This window comes from Nannizzia gypsea, genomic scaffold, assembly GCF_000150975.2.
Source record: "Nannizzia gypsea CBS 118893 supercont1.2 genomic scaffold, whole genome shotgun sequence".
Taxonomy (NCBI): Eukaryota; Fungi; Ascomycota; class Eurotiomycetes; order Onygenales; family Arthrodermataceae; genus Nannizzia; species Nannizzia gypsea.
In genome coordinates this window covers 2,161,946-2,180,903 of record NW_003345200.1, presented here as the reverse complement: position 1 = coordinate 2,180,903, position 18,958 = coordinate 2,161,946, and the positions used below count along the sequence as shown (strand labels likewise).

At 46.9% G+C, this 18,958-nt stretch overlaps 10 protein-coding genes across 10 annotated transcripts; 4 read left to right on the top strand and 6 right to left on the bottom strand.

Moving 5' to 3' along the window:
• Positions 1-205: 205 nt before the first annotated feature.
• MGYG_02838 (hypothetical protein) lies at positions 206-2,275 on the top strand (the record flags this gene model as incomplete). Its single annotated transcript, XM_003175261.1, has 2 exons — positions 206-254; positions 348-2,275. 2 exons carry the CDS (start codon positions 206-208, stop codon positions 2,273-2,275), a joined length of 1,977 nt encoding a protein of 658 aa, XP_003175309.1.
• A 234-nt stretch (positions 2,276-2,509) lies between these two features.
• Positions 2,510-4,804, bottom strand: MGYG_02837 (hypothetical protein; the record flags this gene model as incomplete). Its single annotated transcript, XM_003175260.1, has 2 exons — positions 2,510-4,427; positions 4,512-4,804. 2 exons carry the CDS (start codon positions 4,802-4,804, stop codon positions 2,510-2,512), a joined length of 2,211 nt encoding a protein of 736 aa, XP_003175308.1.
• Positions 4,805-5,270: 466 nt separating this feature from the next.
• On the top strand, positions 5,271-6,756 carry MGYG_02836 (hypothetical protein; the record flags this gene model as incomplete). The annotated part of the gene is made up of 5 exons (XM_003175259.1): positions 5,271-5,377; positions 5,436-5,509; positions 5,563-5,763; positions 5,826-6,605; positions 6,686-6,756. The coding sequence occupies 5 exons, from the start codon at positions 5,271-5,273 to the stop codon at positions 6,754-6,756; spliced, it is 1,233 nt and encodes a 410-aa protein (XP_003175307.1).
• Positions 6,757-7,288: 532 nt separating this feature from the next.
• On the bottom strand, positions 7,289-9,887 carry MGYG_02835 (elongation factor G 1; the record flags this gene model as incomplete). Its single annotated transcript, XM_003175258.1, has 5 exons — positions 7,289-7,340; positions 7,416-8,895; positions 8,938-9,445; positions 9,504-9,612; positions 9,685-9,887. The coding sequence occupies 5 exons, from the start codon at positions 9,885-9,887 to the stop codon at positions 7,289-7,291; spliced, it is 2,352 nt and encodes a 783-aa protein (XP_003175306.1).
• Positions 9,888-10,500: 613 nt separating this feature from the next.
• MGYG_02834 (hypothetical protein) lies at positions 10,501-11,025 on the bottom strand (the record flags this gene model as incomplete). The annotated part of the gene is made up of 3 exons (XM_003175257.1): positions 10,501-10,540; positions 10,605-10,639; positions 10,753-11,025. The coding sequence occupies 3 exons, from the start codon at positions 11,023-11,025 to the stop codon at positions 10,501-10,503; spliced, it is 348 nt and encodes a 115-aa protein (XP_003175305.1).
• A 583-nt stretch (positions 11,026-11,608) lies between these two features.
• Positions 11,609-13,440, bottom strand: MGYG_02833 (threonine dehydratase; the record flags this gene model as incomplete). The annotated part of the gene is made up of 3 exons (XM_003175256.1): positions 11,609-12,909; positions 13,009-13,225; positions 13,282-13,440. The coding sequence occupies 3 exons, from the start codon at positions 13,438-13,440 to the stop codon at positions 11,609-11,611; spliced, it is 1,677 nt and encodes a 558-aa protein (XP_003175304.1).
• A 1,112-nt stretch (positions 13,441-14,552) lies between these two features.
• MGYG_02832 (mitochondrial hypoxia responsive domain-containing protein) lies at positions 14,553-15,279 on the top strand (the record flags this gene model as incomplete). The annotated part of the gene is made up of 3 exons (XM_003175255.1): positions 14,553-14,593; positions 14,649-14,719; positions 14,822-15,279. The coding sequence occupies 3 exons, from the start codon at positions 14,553-14,555 to the stop codon at positions 15,277-15,279; spliced, it is 570 nt and encodes a 189-aa protein (XP_003175303.1).
• A 214-nt stretch (positions 15,280-15,493) lies between these two features.
• On the bottom strand, positions 15,494-16,069 carry MGYG_02831 (hypothetical protein; the record flags this gene model as incomplete). Its single annotated transcript, XM_003175254.1, has 5 exons — positions 15,494-15,550; positions 15,621-15,644; positions 15,700-15,782; positions 15,857-15,914; positions 15,989-16,069. 5 exons carry the CDS (start codon positions 16,067-16,069, stop codon positions 15,494-15,496), a joined length of 303 nt encoding a protein of 100 aa, XP_003175302.1.
• Positions 16,070-16,343: 274 nt separating this feature from the next.
• Positions 16,344-17,251, top strand: MGYG_02830 (hypothetical protein; the record flags this gene model as incomplete). Its single annotated transcript, XM_003175253.1, has 2 exons — positions 16,344-16,439; positions 16,502-17,251. The coding sequence occupies 2 exons, from the start codon at positions 16,344-16,346 to the stop codon at positions 17,249-17,251; spliced, it is 846 nt and encodes a 281-aa protein (XP_003175301.1).
• MGYG_02829 (hypothetical protein) lies at positions 17,163-18,787 on the bottom strand (the record flags this gene model as incomplete). Its single annotated transcript, XM_003175252.1, has 5 exons — positions 17,163-17,500; positions 17,553-18,187; positions 18,235-18,437; positions 18,507-18,571; positions 18,646-18,787. 5 exons carry the CDS (start codon positions 18,785-18,787, stop codon positions 17,262-17,264), a joined length of 1,284 nt encoding a protein of 427 aa, XP_003175300.1. The 3' UTR covers positions 17,163-17,261.
• Between the last annotated feature and the right edge of the window lie 171 nt (positions 18,788-18,958).

Genomic DNA, 18,958 nt, shown 5'->3' with positions numbered 1-18,958 from the left:
GGGACGCATCCACCCACCCGTTTCTGTAGTTAATACTCCGTATAACTGTCAGAATATCCCCGAGATTAACTAGTACCATCACCAATCTCCACCAAGTACCTGAGTGACTAGTGCGGTAACCGCCTGGCTGATGTTGATAGCTACACTGCTCTACGGAGTATAGTACCTAGACTACCTACCTCATACTACTCAAGTTCCAGCCATTATGGGTGCTGGCCAGTCAACCGATACCAAAGGACATGGAACATCACCTGGTAAGTCAGAGAAACCAGTTTATGTATGATGCGTCACTCTGCATGAATGAGGCCTGTAGCAATAAACGAGCATGTGTAACTAAAGATTCACAGAGGAAATGAGCCGTATTCTGGCTCAGCGGTTTGCGTCAAAATGCTTCACACCACTGGAATTAGCCCACCTGAAAGATAATTTCAATTCGCTGGCTTTGAAACAAGACGATGTTCGATACTGGAACGAAGAAGTTCTATCCAAATTCCTGGGCATACCAGATGGAGACAAGACGCTTGGTCATGGGCCTTTTGATGCCGGCCCTGTCATTTTTCGAATGGTCTCTTACCTCGGAGCGTTTCCTTTTCAAAATACCCTAGCTCCAAGTGTGCTCACCTTTGATGCCATGGTGAAGGTGATTGTCCTCCTGACCGACCGTTACGGAAAGGTTTTGCGCAGAGGGCGAAAAGATCGTATTAAGTTGCTATTTGGAAGTCTGGCTGATGTTGGAAGAAAAGAAGAGCCTTCTCTTGAAGCTGGGGATCTTGAGCAAAGTCCCGTTGAAATCAAACCCCACGAAGCTGGGTTCTCGGTTGACAAGCCTTCAAATGATACCGACGACTACCATGACGACGATGATCTAGTTCTTGCGGCACTTGAGTCATTGGATGCTATTGAAGTATTTAAACACGACCAGCGTATCGATCGCACAGTCTATGAAGCTCGAATTTCATTTGACACGTTTCAACGGTTATTAATGCTGCTTGTCATCATAGCTCCGTTACGCGCCTTTGAAAAGACCACCGACTATTTCTCTCAACTTGATGAAGAGTCATTGAAGTCTGCTCGCTGCTCTGTCGACAGCATCCTCACATCATTCGACGCTGGAGATCGTACCAACGGGATAGATTATGAGACCTTCTCTTGGGTGATCTCAACTTCTCTTCCGTATATGTTTGACCCTCTAACCGCGCTTTTTGAACATCTTCTTTTCAGCAAAAATCTTGATCTATCCAGGAGAAAAGACTCTGGGACTTGCTCAGTCAATGAGGAAAAACAAAAACACGCGGAGTTATCACCCACACCTTCAGACCCGGCAATAATCCTTCCAGGATCCTTCAAACCCTGCATCCTAGACTCCGCGATAATCTCCCACCTTTCCTTCTTCCTTCCAACCGCATCCCCTATCCCAAACATTCTGCAGAATGGAATACGCCTGCATGGAGTATTTTCTTCTAATACCCATGGAGAATCTCTGACGTCCTTTTCCCATAATGTTCTTACCTGGGATGCCCCTAGTGTTATCTTAGTAACAGGCGCTCTAAATCATCCTTCTGCTGGTGAAGCTGATACAATAACTGTTGGAGCATATCTTCCACACACATGGAGATCGCCTACATTTGGATCTGCATCCCACTATGACACCTCTGATCAGTCGCAATTACCTTGCTTATTCCAATTAAGCCCCAGACATGTCATGATGCAGGGTTCTCCGTCGATAAATTCTCTGAAAGCGAACTTACCCGTGGTATCATTTTCTACCAAGTCTGGTATAGCTATTGGCTGCAAAATACCTCCGCCAACTCGCACATCGATGGATTCAAGTCGCCCTACACCTGCCGGCAGTGGTAGCATGTGGATTGATCCTGCTCTGGAAAACGCTGAGTTTGTCATGTCCAATGGCCTCAGCCATGAAGAGGGCGTGTTTCTCCCCCCTGGACTTGCAACTTGGTCCCCATCACGCTCCTCATGCGAAGCAGAGAGTGAGACGATCAAAATATCAATCTATACCATAGAAGTTTGGGGGATCGTACGGACGACGTCCACGCCCACACAGTCGCCGTTCAATCACAGCCGCGCCTCTACTGCAAATGGGGATATACCTGATGCCATTGCGCGCCAGCAAGCCAATTGGTCTTTTGAAGCTCGCGAAGCCGAAAGACGCCGGGAGATACATCTCAATGTTGGTGGTGGTGATTCTGAGGAGCAGACTGGGAGGGCCTTGTTGGAAATGGCTGGTATTATTGGGGATTCAGCAAGACACCGATAAGGGGCCGTCATGGAGACACTACCAGAGTCAAGCAAGGGGAACAATTAACGAGTTTACGAAGTAATGGTAATAGCTAAGTTGCGAAAATGTTATTTATCTTGAGCCACGCCTCTCCAAATAATGCACTCTATCCTGTTAATTCATGCTAATTGATGAAATGCTTCGACTTTCATAATACCCAAAAAATAAAAATAATAAATAAAACGCCGAAAATGCATAACTGGCAAAGAGGAATCACGCTCTGAGTGGTACGAGGCCGGACGGTAGATCATAATGATTCTGCAGCACTTCTTCTTCGACCGGTTTACTACCACCATTACCTCTATCCACTGCCCGAGGAGTTGCCACACCTGACTCATCCTCTGCCCCATTATGTTTCGAAGAGCCTCGAGTAGGGCCTATGGGTTTTATTTCATCTCCTGTGGCAGCACTGGGGCCTCGTCGCTGGTATCGTGGCAGCCTGAAGGCAAGGTACTCAATATCAGCCCGTTCAATCTTATCCATAACGTTGTTCATGTAATCCCGCACCTCACTCGGAGATTTTACAACACGACCTAGAGGTTCAAGTGTCCTGGGGTTGTTCGCATGTAATCGCAGTGTGACAGGCTGGTAGTATTCTTTAACGTTAGACTCCTTAGCTTTAGGTTTAGTCCCTGAAGGCGAGGGCGCAGTATTGGGGGTTGACGGGGCATCTGCCGCCTTGGAATCTTCCCCAGCTGCAATATCTGCGTCTTTGGTATCTTCGTTTTCTAGTTGCGGAGCCGGAGTGTTGGGTTGACCTTCGCTTGGGTTGGAAGCAGCTGCAGTTTGAAGCAGCTTGGCCTTTTTACCCCTTACCTTCACGGGAGCTTTCTTATTAAATTCCATCGATGATCCAGGCGGGCCAATCTTCTTGATAGCTAAGAAAGATGCAATAACTGTGGTATTCCCGGGAAAAAAATCCAATATCATATTCTCTGGGAATAAATATCGATCTCCAGTCGGGCCATTATTTGAGCCCGCGGGTAGAATAAACTCGAAAACCACACTTTTGATATCAATTCTCGCAGGCTGTGAAACCGGCTGTGAATAATGCGGACGGAAAGATCCACTGTGAGGCGGAGGAACCTTCTGGGTATGCTTAGCCTTAATGGGATGTGTCCCTTGTTGCCCTGGGGGCCCGGGGCCATATAGTATTCCGGGAGGATGGGGATTTTGATGTTGATTCTGAGGATGATAGGGCACTGGCCCAGGCGGAGCTGCTGGATTACGCGATGCAATGGGTGTAGGTCCTTGGTTTTGTGCAACGCCAGTCGGAGTAGGATGTGCGGCCTGCTGTGCAGGGGGATTTGGCTTTGCTGGTGGTTGGTTTGGCTGTGAGTCCTTCGAATTTCTACTAGCAATTATTGCGTTTATTTCGTCGATATGTGCCTGGAAAGCTCGAAGCTGTTCCTGGTCAGCCTGGCTGTCCGCTACTATCCTCATCAATGCCCTTAGGTCAGGGTTGGTGGCAGCTCTATTGGCGAGGAGCTGGATAACTGGGTCAGTACTTGGCTTCCCAGGTGGAGGGTTTGGTGGCCTCTGTGGGGCGTTATGGCCATGAGGGTGAGATGGTGGGGGTTGGTGAACCGGCCCAGGAGGCGGTGGATTAGTAGACAGAGATTTTTGAGTCTGCGAAATGGGAGGATTCTGGGGCAATGGAGGTGGTTGCCGCTGCTGTTGTGTTGGTGGTTGTGGAGGAGGAGGAGGTAATGTTTGTTGTTGGTGATGTTGGTATTGCTGTTGTGGCTGTTGAGGTGCCTGAGGGGCAGGGACAGCATTAGAGGGTCTATTCGGGGGCGCCTGGGCTGCAGGCAACCGAGGATTGTACTCATGAAACTGGTTCGAGTTACTTGGGGGTGTATACTGGAGTTGGGCCATGGATTTCTGCTGCTGTTGCTGGTTCGGCTGTTGGGATTGCGGCCGTCGTACGGTATATAGCATGATATCGAAGTAGTGAGGCTCAATAACCATCGTGCAAGGTCCCAACTTGGTCATTGAGTCCTTTGGAGGATTTTGAAATGTCGGCTGAGGTTGGTTCTTTTTCTTTGATGGCTTAGTCCAGTACTTCTCGAAAAGACAGTCATGAAGCCATCTCGTCCGTGATCGATGCAGCGCAGCAGTAATAACACCACTAATCACATAACAGGTTAGCATAACCTTTGACTCCTAGGTCGACCCGTCCAGTATTCATCTCTATCCCGCTTTGTCCACGCACCTCTCTGCATATGACTGATAGTCAGATAAGGAGCCCTGTGTTTGCGGCCGGGGAAGGGTTGGTAGCGTTTGATTCTCGGATATCTTGGTAGGAAGTGTTTCTTCGGCGGGAGGCTCTACGGGAAGAGACGGTACGGGTGTCACAGTAGCCTTTTTCGACGGCGTGGCCGAGGACTCCTTTCTTCGCTGTCGCTTTGGGGATGGAGAGGCCTCCGCTGCATCTTCCAGTCTCTTCTTGCGGGGCCGGCCGCCACGATTCTTACCAGGCCCGGGCTGCTTTCGCTTCTCTGCCATATTGACGGCTGAATAGGCAAAGTGCTAGCCTTGTTGCTGGTTGAAAAGGTCCGCGGCGCGCAGAACCAAGAAGTGATGCCCAAGACGCGAAATGTCGAAGTCGTTAAAAGTAAAAATCCCGAAAGCGCGGAACTTTGCTTGGCCTGTGATTTTCAGCCTCCCTTTTCCCGAACTAGCTAGAATCGTTCGTTGGTGTTTAAAATAAACGACATGCTTTCTTCACTCACATACTCCGTACAGAGCGCATATTCACTTTTGGTGCCGGTGTGTGTTCATTATACGATATATTTCTACCCTCTTGATGGCAAAAGTGCTATTATAACGCGTTTGGGTACAAAAAATCAGGTTAGTTACGGCGGCAGGTGTGTCACAAAGTTACCTGGCTTTCATAGCTCGTTGGTGAGAATACATGAGTTCCCAGGATGCCCGGTTAACGATGATTTGATATAGATTAACAGTTTGATTCATGGAGCTTCTTCCAATATTCAAAAAGGCCTACTGGCTTCTGGCAGCTAGCGGCCTTTTATATGTACTGGCTGTTCTGTCCTTGACGCATCCAGGAATCCAGAGAGGGTACCTATTTGAGTTCCATATTACCACTGGATGTTGTATTTGCTGATACCCCGCCTAGCGTACTCTACTCCAATGGGATTAACCCATCAAAGTGTCTTGACTTAAACAATGTTGAATGTTTCGGGTTCCTTAGTACGTATGGCCCTAGATTTTATCCTGCCAACCGCATATTAACCAAGAAGTAGAATCCCAGGTCCAGCCTTTCATTCTTGATACCCCTGATAATGAAACGCTTTACTCCTGGCACATTCTTCCCCCACACCTTTACAAGGACAATGAAAACCTGCTTCTACAGAATCATACTTCTGGACCTGCAGAAGACATTACCAAGACACCTGCTTTTCAGCTTTTAGCCAAGGACACTAACTCGAGAGTGGTTGTGAATCGTATGTAACAGATCTTGATACATAGATCATTAGAGAACAGTCATGTTAACATCTTTTTACAGTTCATGGAAATGCAGCTGACATTGGAACTGGATATCGTCCCAAGGTCTACCAAAATTTCTTGTCCACCTCTACTCCGTCTCGTCCGGTGCATGTTATTGCATTTGACTATAGGGGGTTCGGGAGGTCCACTGGCAAACCAACAGAAGAAGGCCTTATTACAGATGCTCTTACTGTGGTTAACTACCTAACCTCACCACCACTCTCAATTTCCCCCAAAAGAATCATCATTGCCGGTCAAAGCTTAGGGACAGCTGTTGCCAGTGCGTTAGCTGAACGCCATACTTTCGGAAATCCTACAGACTTCTCCTCTGTAAAGGCTAAGGAGCCATTTGCAGGAGTCATTCTCATGGCACCATTTACCAATATTCCACAGCTACTGAACTCTTACTGCATCATGGGTTTTATTCCTCCAATTCTTTCACCTTTGCTTCAATATCCTCAGCTGAAGAAGTATATACTGGACCGTCTTCTGGATCGATGGGACACAGCTGCTAGACTTGCCGCTTTGACAGGCATTTCCCCAAATCATGCACAAGGCCACGAGTCGCTGCCATTTGATTTGACTATTATACACGCTATAAACGACCGCGATATCCCATGGCGTGAGGGTAAGAGTGTGTGGGATGCAGCTACTGGTGGAGAAATGGCCACTGAACTTGGATCATTTATACATAGCCATACTTCCGAAGACGGGGTTATCCAGTCCTCCGTCTGGGAAAGAGAGGATGGGCCTAGCAAGGCATTGAAGAGAGTTAGGTGGGAAAGAGTTAGATATGGAGGTATGACGCTCTTCGTTCATTCTTTCAGTTCCTTCCCCTATTACCCGTGCTAGTTACTGACTTTATCTATTACAATACAGGTCATAATGAGATCGGTACTCTCAATACAGTCGCTGTTGCTCTCCTGAGGCTTCTCGATAAACCCGTATAGATGTCCAGAACAGACTTGCTCCTAGAAAAAGGCTTATAGAAAGAGTATAGAATAGAATATATTAAGTCATCCTAATTTGTGTTTCATTATTAGTTGTGGTTGTTAGAGTAGGGTGATTTATCCTTTATGTATAGTCGCTCTAAACCTCGCTACCCATTTTGTCCCTTGAACCGACTTGATCTATATCCACGCCAAGGTCAAGCAAGAGAGGGCATTTTTGGAGCTCCAAAGGGGGTTTTGTACAATCTATGGTACAGAGTAAGTTGAATAAAAAGGAAGGCAAGGGCAAATGCTCGGGAAAACAGCAAGACAACATGCAGAAACAGTAAAGGGGGAAATCTAAAAAAACTGGCCCATCCTTGCTCCTCCCAAGAAATCTTTTTAGAATACAGTAATGTGAAAAGGATAACTTTAGCTGGCCGAATTCCGGGGGAAAGCAGATTATATATGGTAGCAATTGTATGTGAAATGGGTGCAGCAGCCGTGTTTCATTTTCATTAGAATCTGAACGGCATCTTCATCGATCGAGGTTTTACTTGTGTCGTGCAGCCTGAGCCTTCTCGTATTCAGCAACAAGTTCTTTCCTAAAAATTACAAGCCAACATCGTTAATATTCAATAGTCAAAAAATTCCGGTATGATCGAAGGATGGTTACTTACTGGAGCTGCCCTGGGGCCTTTTCGTAATGACTGAACTCCATGGTAAATTCACCCTTACCCTGGGTGGCTGCTCGCAAATGACTGCTGAAGCCAAACATGCTGTTCAAGCTGCAATCAGCGAAGATAGTGAATTCATCAACACCTGTCTCAGTATCATTAATGATGGCATTGCGTTTGTTCAGGAGGCCAATGATATCACCCTGGAATTCCGTTGGGGCAGTAATAACAGTCTTCATAAGAGGCTCTAGAATATGGGGCTCGGCCTCTTTGAAAGCCTTCCTGAAGGCTTGTTGAGTTGCAATCTTGAATGCCATTTCTGAAGAGTCAGTCATATGGGTGGCACCGTCGTTGATGACCATCCTAGTTCCCAGGACTTTGTGGCCGATCAAAGGACCCTTGTCGCAGGCCAAGTTGAAACCTTTCTCGCAAGCATACAAGAACTTCTCTGAAATGCTGCCACCAACGATTTGTTCCTCGAACTCGTTGACTTCAAGTTTTGGAGATGGCTCTAACCAACCAACGACACGGGCATAGTCACCAGGGCCACCACTCTGTTTCTTCAAAAGGTGGTCGAATTCGACTCGTTTTCCGAGAGCTTCACGGTATGCCACTCTTGGTCGTCCTGTAGTGCAGTCGACACGGTATTCACGGCGCATGCGCTCAACATAGATATCAAGATGCAATTCACCCATTCCTGAGATAACAGTTTCCTCACTCTCTGCATCGAAGTAAACACGGAATGTAGGGTCCTCTCGCTGGAAACGATTGATAGCCTTAGAAAAGTTTGCGAGGTCCTTTGAGCTCTTCGGCTTGATGGATAATGAAATGACAGGCTCAGGCACGAACATGGAAGACATGGTGTATCCCAGTTTTCCGTCTGTAAACGTATCGCCAGAGGCACAATCAACACCAAAGACAGCGCAAATTTCACCGGGGCCAATCTCCGAAACTTCTTCCATCTCGTTGGAATGCATTCGTACAATTCGCGGAACCTTGATTTTCTTGTTGTTCTTCACATTGAATACGTTCATACTCTTTCGCAGGGTACCTTGGTATACGCGAATATAGGTAAGCTGACCGAAGTTGCTCTCTTCAAGCTTGAAGGCCAGTCCAACAAAAGGAAGGTCAGCATATGGAACAAGTTTAACATTAGCCTCGTTTCGCTTCTGGTCAAGAGCCAAATTGGGAACTTCTGCAGGGCTGGGGAGATAGTCGCAGACACCATCCAGCATAGGTTGAACGGATTTATCGGCTAAAGCAGATCCCATAAAAACCGGGGTAAACTTTAGAGAGATGGTCGCTCTGCGGATAGCAGCCTTGATCTGCTCCTGAGTTGGCTCTTTCTCATCGAGATATATTTCCGCAATCTCATCGTCAACATCGGCGAGAGTTTCAATCAGCTTGTTTCGTCTCTCCTGAACAACATCGAGGAGATCTTCCGGAATTTCATCCTTCTCAACGATGATTTCACCGTTTGACCCTTCGTTGTAAATTTCTTATCAGAATCGACAACATCGACAACACCCTTGAACTGGTCTTCTCTTCCAATTTGGCACCTGCACGGCAGCAGCGTGGATCTTCAGCTTCTGGTTGATTTGATCTACAGCTTTGAAAGGGTTTGCGCCCATACGATCCATTTTATTAATGAACGAGATTCGGGGAACGTTGTATCGTCTCATTTGTCGATCAACGGTCATTGTCTGCGACTGAACTCCGGAGACAGCACAAAGAATCAAAACGGCACCGTCAAGAACTCTAAGGGCTCTTTCAACCTCAATAGTGAAATCGATGTGCCCGGGAGTGTCGATCAAGTTGATGTGGTAGGTTTCGTCCTTGCCATTCTCCTTCTTGACCCAGTCACAAAAGGTAGCAGCTGACTGAATTGTAATACCCTTCTCACGCTCGAGGTCCATAGAGTCCATCTTTGCGCCAACAGAATCACGGCCACGGACTTCATGGATAGCCTTGATACGTCCGGTATAGAATAAGACTCGCTCCGTCGAAGTAGTTTTTCCGCTGTCAATGTGTGCCTATAGCGAGAAGATGGTGAGTGAGTGATCGCCCGGGTGTTCGAAGAGGATAACTAACAGCAATTCCAATGTTTCGCATGCGAGACATGTGCTTTATTTCATCTGGCTTCATATTTTCTATAATTGTGGCTTCTGTAAGTTCCTCAGGGTTCGCAGCTTGTTCAAGGCTACAATTACAGCCATAATTAGCAATTGAGCTCACAGACCTAAGTTACGGGAGAAAATTTCAGGGTACTTACATTTCTGCTGCAGTTGCTAGACACCTCCGGGGCACCCATCGTCCGCTCAGCGGAAACCGGGGTACGGAGGTGTTGCTGGAAGTGAGTGGAGTAGTGAAGAGGCATCGTTGGGCAAAAGGTGTCGTGGATTGCAATCGAATTGAAGTGCGTGAAAGATTCGTGAACGCGCGGACTGGCCGTCGCATCAAGGTGTGAGCCCTCATATTGAAACGGTCGTTGGTGCTCTTAAACCAATTGGTTTCTTTGCTACTCCAATCTTCAATCTTCAAATCTTCAAATCTTTAAATCTTTTTGAGCTTCAAAACTTAATGTTTTTTGCCAAGATCGATATTTGTCACATGACTTAAGGTTCCTGATTATATAAGCGCTGGATTGATAGCAGTACGTTGCATTCAAGTTACATATTACGATAAGAGACATGTAGATGGCTGAAATACGGAGTAGAGCAGTTGGTATCGGGAAACAGCAGCATAACTGGACATATTATTGAAAAAACTCCAAAACCTAGAGGAGAATATTGGAGAAGTTAATTGTGCGCCCTCGCTATAGTGTACATAACTACAATGAGAACCTGAACATGCACATGGGAAATTTAATTCCTCTTGGATATTCATCTTGTTCCTGGGGAGCCGTGAGTGCAGCATGCACAAGGTACGGATATTGCAATACTGGCTGAGCAAAGTCATAATATTATACACATTCAAGAAGTGGAAAACAGTAGCAAAGACGGTCTATACCACCTCATAAATTCACATATCCCTCAAGTTCCCGGTTTATAATGGGTAAAAATACATGTAACTCCAACATTGATTCCGCCTATTTGCCTTGTCTCTGCTTGTGTTTTGGGTTCTTGGAGCTAGAACGGCAGTTAGCATACCGACAGAAACGGAGTCATTGACAGGTAATTTCCGCAAACGTACCAAATAATGTACACCCGATTCTTCCGTCGAACAGGCTACATGATAAAATAGGGCAAGTTAGCAAACTATTGCTTCTATAAAGGCGGGTTCCCTAAGCGGTACGGCTGTCACAAGCCCAGGACCGCGCAGTATGGGTAAAATGTCGTACCTTGCACCCATCGCATAGCCGCTTAACGGATGATCGTGTTTTCATTCCCCGGGTCTGTCCAAGAGATCGCACACCTCGCGAGCACAGGCTCTTCAGCCCCGTCGAAAGGGTCTCGGAAGCTTTCCATATCGATCTAGTTGAAAGGCTGCCCCAAGAGGTTTGCGAAAAGGTTCGAAGAAAAACAGTTTGGCATATTCTCCGCGGGTAGGCCGATGTAATTTGAGAGAGCGGGAGCTTCGAGGGCGTGGAGAGGAGAGATCGAAGGCCCAGCATTGCGCCGGCCTTAGGTTTTAAAAAGGGCGAGGTGAAGGGTCAATGGTTGTTATATAGCAAGACCACCAAGCTTTGAGGATATAGAGCCTTCGGAATCGTCAATAACCGGATTAAACGGGTAATTTTCTTCGTTAAGAATGTCAATTGCTATTTCTTTAGACCTTGCTAACTGCTCGCCATCTTCGTTCAGATTTCGACGTTCCAAGGTGTCTTGGCGCTGGGGAAATTTATTTTACCGAGTTCCGAATTTAGCCGCCAGCCGCGCCTGCAAACTTACGATGCGCAAGACCTTAGGCTATTTAACCAAGAGATTGGGATATGTTCCTGTCATTGCCATATGAATTGACATGTTTAAAACTCACGACCGTCTTTACCCTCACATAGCTTTAACTAAGAAATCTACACCACAGGGTAGTTACAGGAAGAATACAATAAACTGCCATACCAAATGAACTGCTATCCTGCGGCGGAAACAATAAATTGGACAACCCGATGATCCAATTATTACTCTATTGGGTACTTTTTGGAATATTTGAAGAATATATCAATCATTATAAGCTCGGGCAGCGTTCATGACCAACCGCTATTGCTTAAGGAACATCTGGTATACCGGCGATTCAGTACACTCGGTGAAAGGATAACCGAGATCATGAAGGAATGCTCCTAGCGATTCTCTCTCATCAGGTGGACACTGGATACCAGCCAGAACTTTACCAACATCTCCTCCAAAATTTCGATAGTGGAAGAGAGTGATATTTTGATTTGGGCGAAGGGTAGTCAGGAACTTCTCTAAGGCACCGGGACGCTCGGGGAACTCGAACATGAACAGTCTTTCATCTGGGGTGCTTGGCCGTCCACCGACAAGATACCGAAGATGCGTCTTTGCAAGCTCATCGTTGCTCAAATCTGATGCCTCCATGCCTCCATTTTGAAGCTGAGAGGTCAGAGCTTGCAGGTCATGAGCGTCCGATGAAGTGGAAAGTGATATTCCCATGAAGATATCAGCAAATTCCTTACCGGAATACCGGTAGCTGAACTCTGTGACAGAATGCGGCATTACGACGTCTATAAGTTTCGCAAAGGAGCCTGGTTGCTCGGGGATGGAAACACGTAGCAAGGCCTCCTTCTTTTCTCCTAGACCAGCACGCTCTGCCACGAATCGAAGTCTATCAAAGTTCATGTTTGCTCCGGATGCAACGGCGATTAGTTCTCGATTGGGGTTTTTTGATGGGTATTTCGATATGTATTTCTTCAAGCCGGCTAGGGCTAGAGCTCCAGCGGGCTCGACGACGGATCTGGTATCTTCAAACATATCCTTGATTGCTGCGCAGGTCTCATCGGTCGACACTTCGATAACTTCGTCAACTACTTCTTTGCAGAGTCGGAAGGTCTCCTTGCCCACTGCTCGCACAGCAGCACCATCTGCGAATAGGCCAACTTCCTTGAGCGTGATGCGTGTTCCAGAAGCCAGAGATTGTTTCATAGCATTCGCATCAGCTGCCTCGACTCCTATAACCTTAACGTTGGGCGCAATACGTTTTATGTAGGTACCTACACCAGCGATCAGGCCGCCACCTCCAACACAGCAAAACACAGCTTCCAGGTTCTGTAGGTTTGCTTGCCTGAGAAGCTCCATGCCGCATGTACCTTGTCCAGCAATGACATACGGGTCGTCGAACGGCGGAATGTTTGTGAGATGATGGAGCTTCTCGAGCCTCTGCGCTTCTTCCTTTGCAGCATCAAAATCTTGCCCATGGAGGATGACCGTCCCACCCAGCCTCGAGACATTCTTGTGCTTAATTGCTGGGGTCCCTGAAGGCATGACGATTGTAGCTGGGATCTTCAATTGGCGTGCAGAGTATGCAACACCTTGAGCATGGTTTCCTAGTCACACAGCGTCAATACGTACGACCTACCAACAGTGAAAAGTGTATGTTGGTGAATTAATCTTGAGAAAAAAAAAAGAAACAGCGTTAATCTCACCAGCAGAGCAAGCGATAACTCCCTTCCACCGCTTCTCTCCTTGTAGATGCGCCATCTTGTTATAGGCACCCCGGAGCTTGAAGCTAAAGACAGGCAGGAGATCCTCCCGCTTCAGCATGACCTTGCATTCTAGCCGGTTGCTGAGGTTGACAGCATGCGTAAGAGGAGTTTCTTGAATCACATCATATACTCGAGATGTCAGGATGAGCCGTATGTACTGCAGAGAACTTGTTAGCGTGCCGTGTCTACCAAAACTCGAGCTATCGACCATACATCTGGGTATCCGTTTGGCAGCAGGAATCCCTCGGGAATGTCCCATTCTGGCGGAGAGTCCCCCGACTTGGAGGGAGGAGAGGGAGCAGTAGTGTACTCGGTCAAGGAGAGGGTGTTCCGAGTAGGAGTTCTTGCGCCGTTGGGCACTTGGTCGCCCATTGTGGTCTCCGTGAGCTGGCTACGACCCGACGAAACTGCGCCTTCTACCAACGACTTCCGGGTGGCTAAACAGCTAAGGAAATAACGGGAAATGCAAGCTGGCCTGGACAGGTAGCTAAGCAAGCAAGCAAGGATTTATGACTCCTCTGGTGCTCCTCAGAATTTATATATTTAGCTTAAGGACGTTCTTTAACACTTTTTTGTTTAACTAAAATTCTAACTGGTTATGATGCAATTTTTATTTCTTTTTTTCCCTCTCCTTTATCGCCCAAAAAGCCCCGAGGTTGGTTAGTTAAATAAGCCCCAGTTAATTGGTTATCACCGGGTGTGAATCATAAATTGACAGCTACGAAGATGAAGAGCTGTCAGTGAAAGGCCAGTCAGTGTGATGCTCCTGTGTATCCCTGCATCTTTTGCATCTACGAAGTACGGCTAGAAAGAGTTATTGCTTTCACAGGTTACACTGGGAGCCACGAGCGCTGCCGATGTCGGATTCCACACTGTTTGAATTTCTCTGTCCTTCGTGAATTGCATGCAGGTGCGCCCGGCGGTGAGGATGTTTGCTGGCATATGTTATGTGTCACGGTCTTGCAGGTCTTCCTTTGGCCGCTCTGGTGAAGAGAGGGAGGGAAGCGGTATGTGTGGGTGACAGATATTCGACGACCAGTGCGGGCATCGCAAGCCATAATACACGTTTATTCCAGTATATCTTGTTGTTGACTGGCTTTGACTGTTAAAGAGCGATCAACTACGGAGTTCTCTGTAGGCTGTTCAATAAATATAGCTAGTCGAAGAGCTCATACCCGAATGTTAGTCGTCTTATTTCCTGGCTCAACCAAGTCGCCAGTCAAAGCCTTGTCATATAACGACCTAAGTTGCCGTCTCTAGCTAGAAAAAACATACCTGATGGTCAAGTAATCTATATACGGCGTGTCGAATGTTATGACGAGAAATCGATCGATTTTGCGACGGGCGAGCCTCGGTCCTACTAAATTCCGCTCTATCTTCGATCCGGGCCATCCATGCCGGAGGTGACGGTTTACCTTGTAGATACAGACAACAAGGCAGTTCCTATGCCTCACTCTATGTCATAAAAGGGACTGTTGAGCACAATGGGTGATAAGCCGTTACCGTCCTCGTTTGACGACGACCCGTAAGTCATATCTGCACAGCTCGCTCCTCGGGGCTCGAACTGACCTTGGCCATAGAGACTTTTTCCAGGACAGTGCCTGGAAGAAGCTGGGTCGGCGATTGAAAGAAGAGCCTCTGGTTCCTCTAGGTGAGATTTCATCTTTCTCCTCCTTGGTTCTCTGAACATCATGGAAATTTTAGTCCTGGTAAAATAGATTGTGTTTGCTAACGGGTTGGTGGGCGCAAATAGGAATCGGTGCAACCTGTTATGCTCTGTTTCGTGCATACCGATCTATGAAGATGGGCGACTCCGTACAAGTCAACCGCATGTTCCGCGCCCGTATATACGCACAAGCATTCACTCTACTTGCCGTCTGCGCCGGCAGTGTATATTACAAAACAGAGCGGGACCAGCGAAAACAGTTAGAAAAGGCCATGGACTTAAAGAAACAGCAGGCGAAGCGGGATGCCTGGCTGAAGGAATTAGAGATAAGAGATCAGGAGGATAAAGACTGGCAGAGCAGACATGCCACCATTGAACAAGCTGCAAAGGGAGTTGAAGTGAAGCCCTTGGTGGCTGACTCGGCGCCGGATGCCGCAGGTCGTGAAATCCCAGAGGAATCAGCGAAGGAATCCGGTGACAGCAAGGATGGGGCCTCAGGCGGTGTACTTTCGGCTGTGAAAAATTTATCATGGGGCTCAAAGTAAAGTCCGAGGATATTATGGTTATCTTCAATCGCTGCAATTTGTATATTATCAACCGGGACAGGCGTTTGTGGCCATTGTAATGCCAGGGTTTGGAAAGGAGCATACGGCCAGTTTTAGCTGAGCTCCGCTCTGTGAAGTAATGTACACATGTATAATACACAAATGAAAGATCTCTAGATTGGATGAATTCAAGAAGAGGCCGCCGTCGGGCCAGCTAGACGATCTGTTCGTCAATATACCGTCTCATAGTATCAAACTCTGTCTTCCCAGTCTAGGTTCATAGAATGTCAGTACTCTGTATGGGTATATGGTGCAAAAATATTCGCTATAATTAGCCGTACCGAAAGTAGATATCTTATATGACCCTATTACAGAGTTACAAACATGTTTTTATGGTTGGGAGAAGATATTTGGACATACCGCATCCGTGACGTTTCTATGCCGCTCAAACTCTCCACGAGCAAATGATCGTAATTCATGTTTAGTAGATGAGTTGGGTATCCCTAAATATCCAAGTGGCATTTCAGTCATTAACCATTAGACAATTGAGCACTTTTGAAGGTGGCGGGTTGCTCACGCTTGGTTGATCTCAGGATATCACGCCATAGGCTTAGAACCCGCTGGCGTATTAAGAACTAGAAACATTCTGTCAGTATATCCCAGGCTCTTTGAAATTATTTGCGTAAACTTTTTAAAATACACGGCCTACCTGCTCTAAATTCAAGGGTGATGGCTTCAACCTAGAGCCCGGTCTCGCAACCCCGGCCAGCAATCGGATGGTCCCTTGCATGGCCAGTCATTCATTGGGTGTATAAAATCATGAACATTGGTATCCTTTATCCTTTACTATCGTTTTTTTAGACCTGGGTATAAGAATATTAAATAAAATCGACTATGGTTAAAATTTGATATGAAGAACAGAAGCTATGTAGTAGGCTCTTATCGATAACCAAAATAGCCGCGACTTGGTGCCTATTAGTTAAAGCGCGCTTCAGACCTTACAACACTCAACGACGACCATCTACAATCTCACCCTTTCATCTCAAAACCAGAACACCACACCAATGCTGGTTAAAAAGCGAAAAAGAAACTCAGGGCCAACGGTGGCCGCGGACTTGCCTCCACCCACTGAACGTCCTATAAACATACCAAAAACACGCGTAAAAGGTGACTAGCCTGGTGGTGCGATTCGAGTTCCGACTATTGAACATTTCATACTAAGAGGGAGGCAGAACCGAGTGTAAAAGATCATAAATCACTTATTGAAAGTGTTAATTCGCTTCCATTCAGCGAGTTTATTCATCGATATATACCATCATATGCCTTAGATCTTACTATCCGGATCCCTGCCCGGTGCTCAGATGACATCCCCGGAGAGCCTGGACATATTACCTACTCAGTTCAGTTTTATTCTGCTGCCTCAATGCCTGAACCGTATATGAATGCGTGCTATGATCTTATATATCTCACCAGTTCAGCAGCATATAAGCAGTCAGCCTGCGGTTGGTCAGCTCGTAAAAAGAGACAAGAAATGAAACTGCTAGACATGCGGTATATGGTGCTTGTTGCCAAAAAAAATCATGAAGCCGAAGGTAGTTTGGCTATGCCTACCGTTGGAGGTTTCTTGTCCTTTATGGCTACCGATGAAGACGAGATACAGGTGCTCTACTGTTATGAAGTTCACCTTGCCCCGGAGGTGCAGCACAAGGGTGTCGGAAAACACTTACTTCGAATATTCGAAGACATTGGCAAAAATATCGGCCTTCGAAAAGGGATGCTCACGGTTTTCAAATCTAACAAGAGCGCTATTCGATTTTACGAACGGCTTGGCTTCACAGAAGATGAGAATTCGCCAAAGCCAGTCAAATTGCGGAACGGAAGGGTGAAAGAATACGATTATATGATTATGTCCCAGCCGCTTACAAGTGATAGCGGTGAGAGGATGGATATCACGGTACCCGATATCAATTGAAGCTATATCGTCATATCTGTCTTGCTTCTTTCCCTCTTACTTCTGGCCTTTCTTCGTCCCATTCATCCCTGAGAACAGCGAATAGTGAGTCCGCAACGAGGATAGAGAGTCCAAGGCTCCATACCAGCGTGATGGCATAAAAGAAATTGGCGTTTCCTGAACCTGCGTATATCCACAGATGATAAAAGATTGGGCCAAGAAGACTGGCATACAACAACGCCGATACGGAAAGGAAGGTATAACGCATTACTAGGCTGTGTTAGTGGGTTGAATTGGACAATATGGATGTGGTAATACATACGAGGGAATACGTGTCGGTAGAGCGAAAGGAACGACAGGTATATCGAAACATCCGATATGCTGGGGTAGGGCTTGAAGATGGCGAATATACCAAGAAGGCATGTCATGACGAAAAGCGGTTGCCGCCTTAGGCGTATGGTCAGGCCGCCCACGTAACTTGCTAAGTGCAACCAGAATACCCCTAGGAAGAATTCACGGAACGGGTCGAATATTTCGATCAGGAAATACCACCATAAGCCGACATTGGGGGTCAAGTCTGGAACCAATATGTGCGCGCCATACGTGGCAGAGACGAAGTCCCACGAGTAGCCAGTTATACCGAACGATATGACCAACAATCCTGCAATAACCGCAGTGAAGATGAGAAAATGTGACGCGGCGTATGGTATGCTGCTGCCTCCAGATTTTACTTTGCTGATATAACGATCATAACAAATCAAGACTAAAGGTGGAAACAGGAGGGCGGGATAGACGGAAAGGTAGGATGCCAGGCCCAAGGCCAGCATAGAGTTAACACTCCTGCCGGTAATCGCACTCGATATCGCAAATATTATGGCGGTGTTTGTGAAAGCTGTGGTAGGGCGCCCTAGGCAAGTCGCTATTGTAAAGGGGTTAAATAGGTATCTAGAAGGGTAGCTGTTAGATGCCATATGTATATTCGCAAGAGCTAGATTATGCTATACCCAATCACAATAGCGACACCATCCCATCTTATCTTCTTTCTGGGAGAAGTGAATAGCCGTGACACAACCGACTCGCCCGAATTTGATATCTCAATTAGCGCATTGGCGTTGATGAGATCTAGCAGGGTGTAAACAAGAACCGTCAGGAGAGTGTATCCATGGGACTGCGGTAGGAGGGAAAACAGCGGGAGGAATATAGGTGCCTGTATTCCATAATACTCGGTCAGCAAAGGGATGGCAACAACATCGTAGGGTGAGGTCTAAATGCGCACCTGGTGAAACACCCCGCCGTCGTATGGGGAAACATTCCGAAGATATAAGAACAAGCCTTCTTGCACTATAACATGAGAAAAAGGGACGGTTAACACGTATGTTCATAAGACCAGAAGAGAAATTGCTGGTTGTACGCACATCTCTTAAAGCTGCTGATCGGAGTTGACACTTCGACACGACCAGTCAGTAGGTCAGGGAGGCCGGGGAACAGCAAGATCAGGACAAGTCGCAGGGCGACCGCCGCCCCAAACACACCCAGCTTCCTCCTGTCAATTGGCATCGCTCAGTACCTCTGCCGGGCGAGCATCGCAGTCAACTCAGTCAACCCAGTCAGCTTCTTCTTCCTTCAGCTTCTTCTGCTTCGCTTCTTCTTTGCCTTCGTTCCTTTTAGCGCGCGGAAAAAAGGATAAAGTGGAGACGCTCGGACCATCTCGAGCTTTTTTTTTGTGAT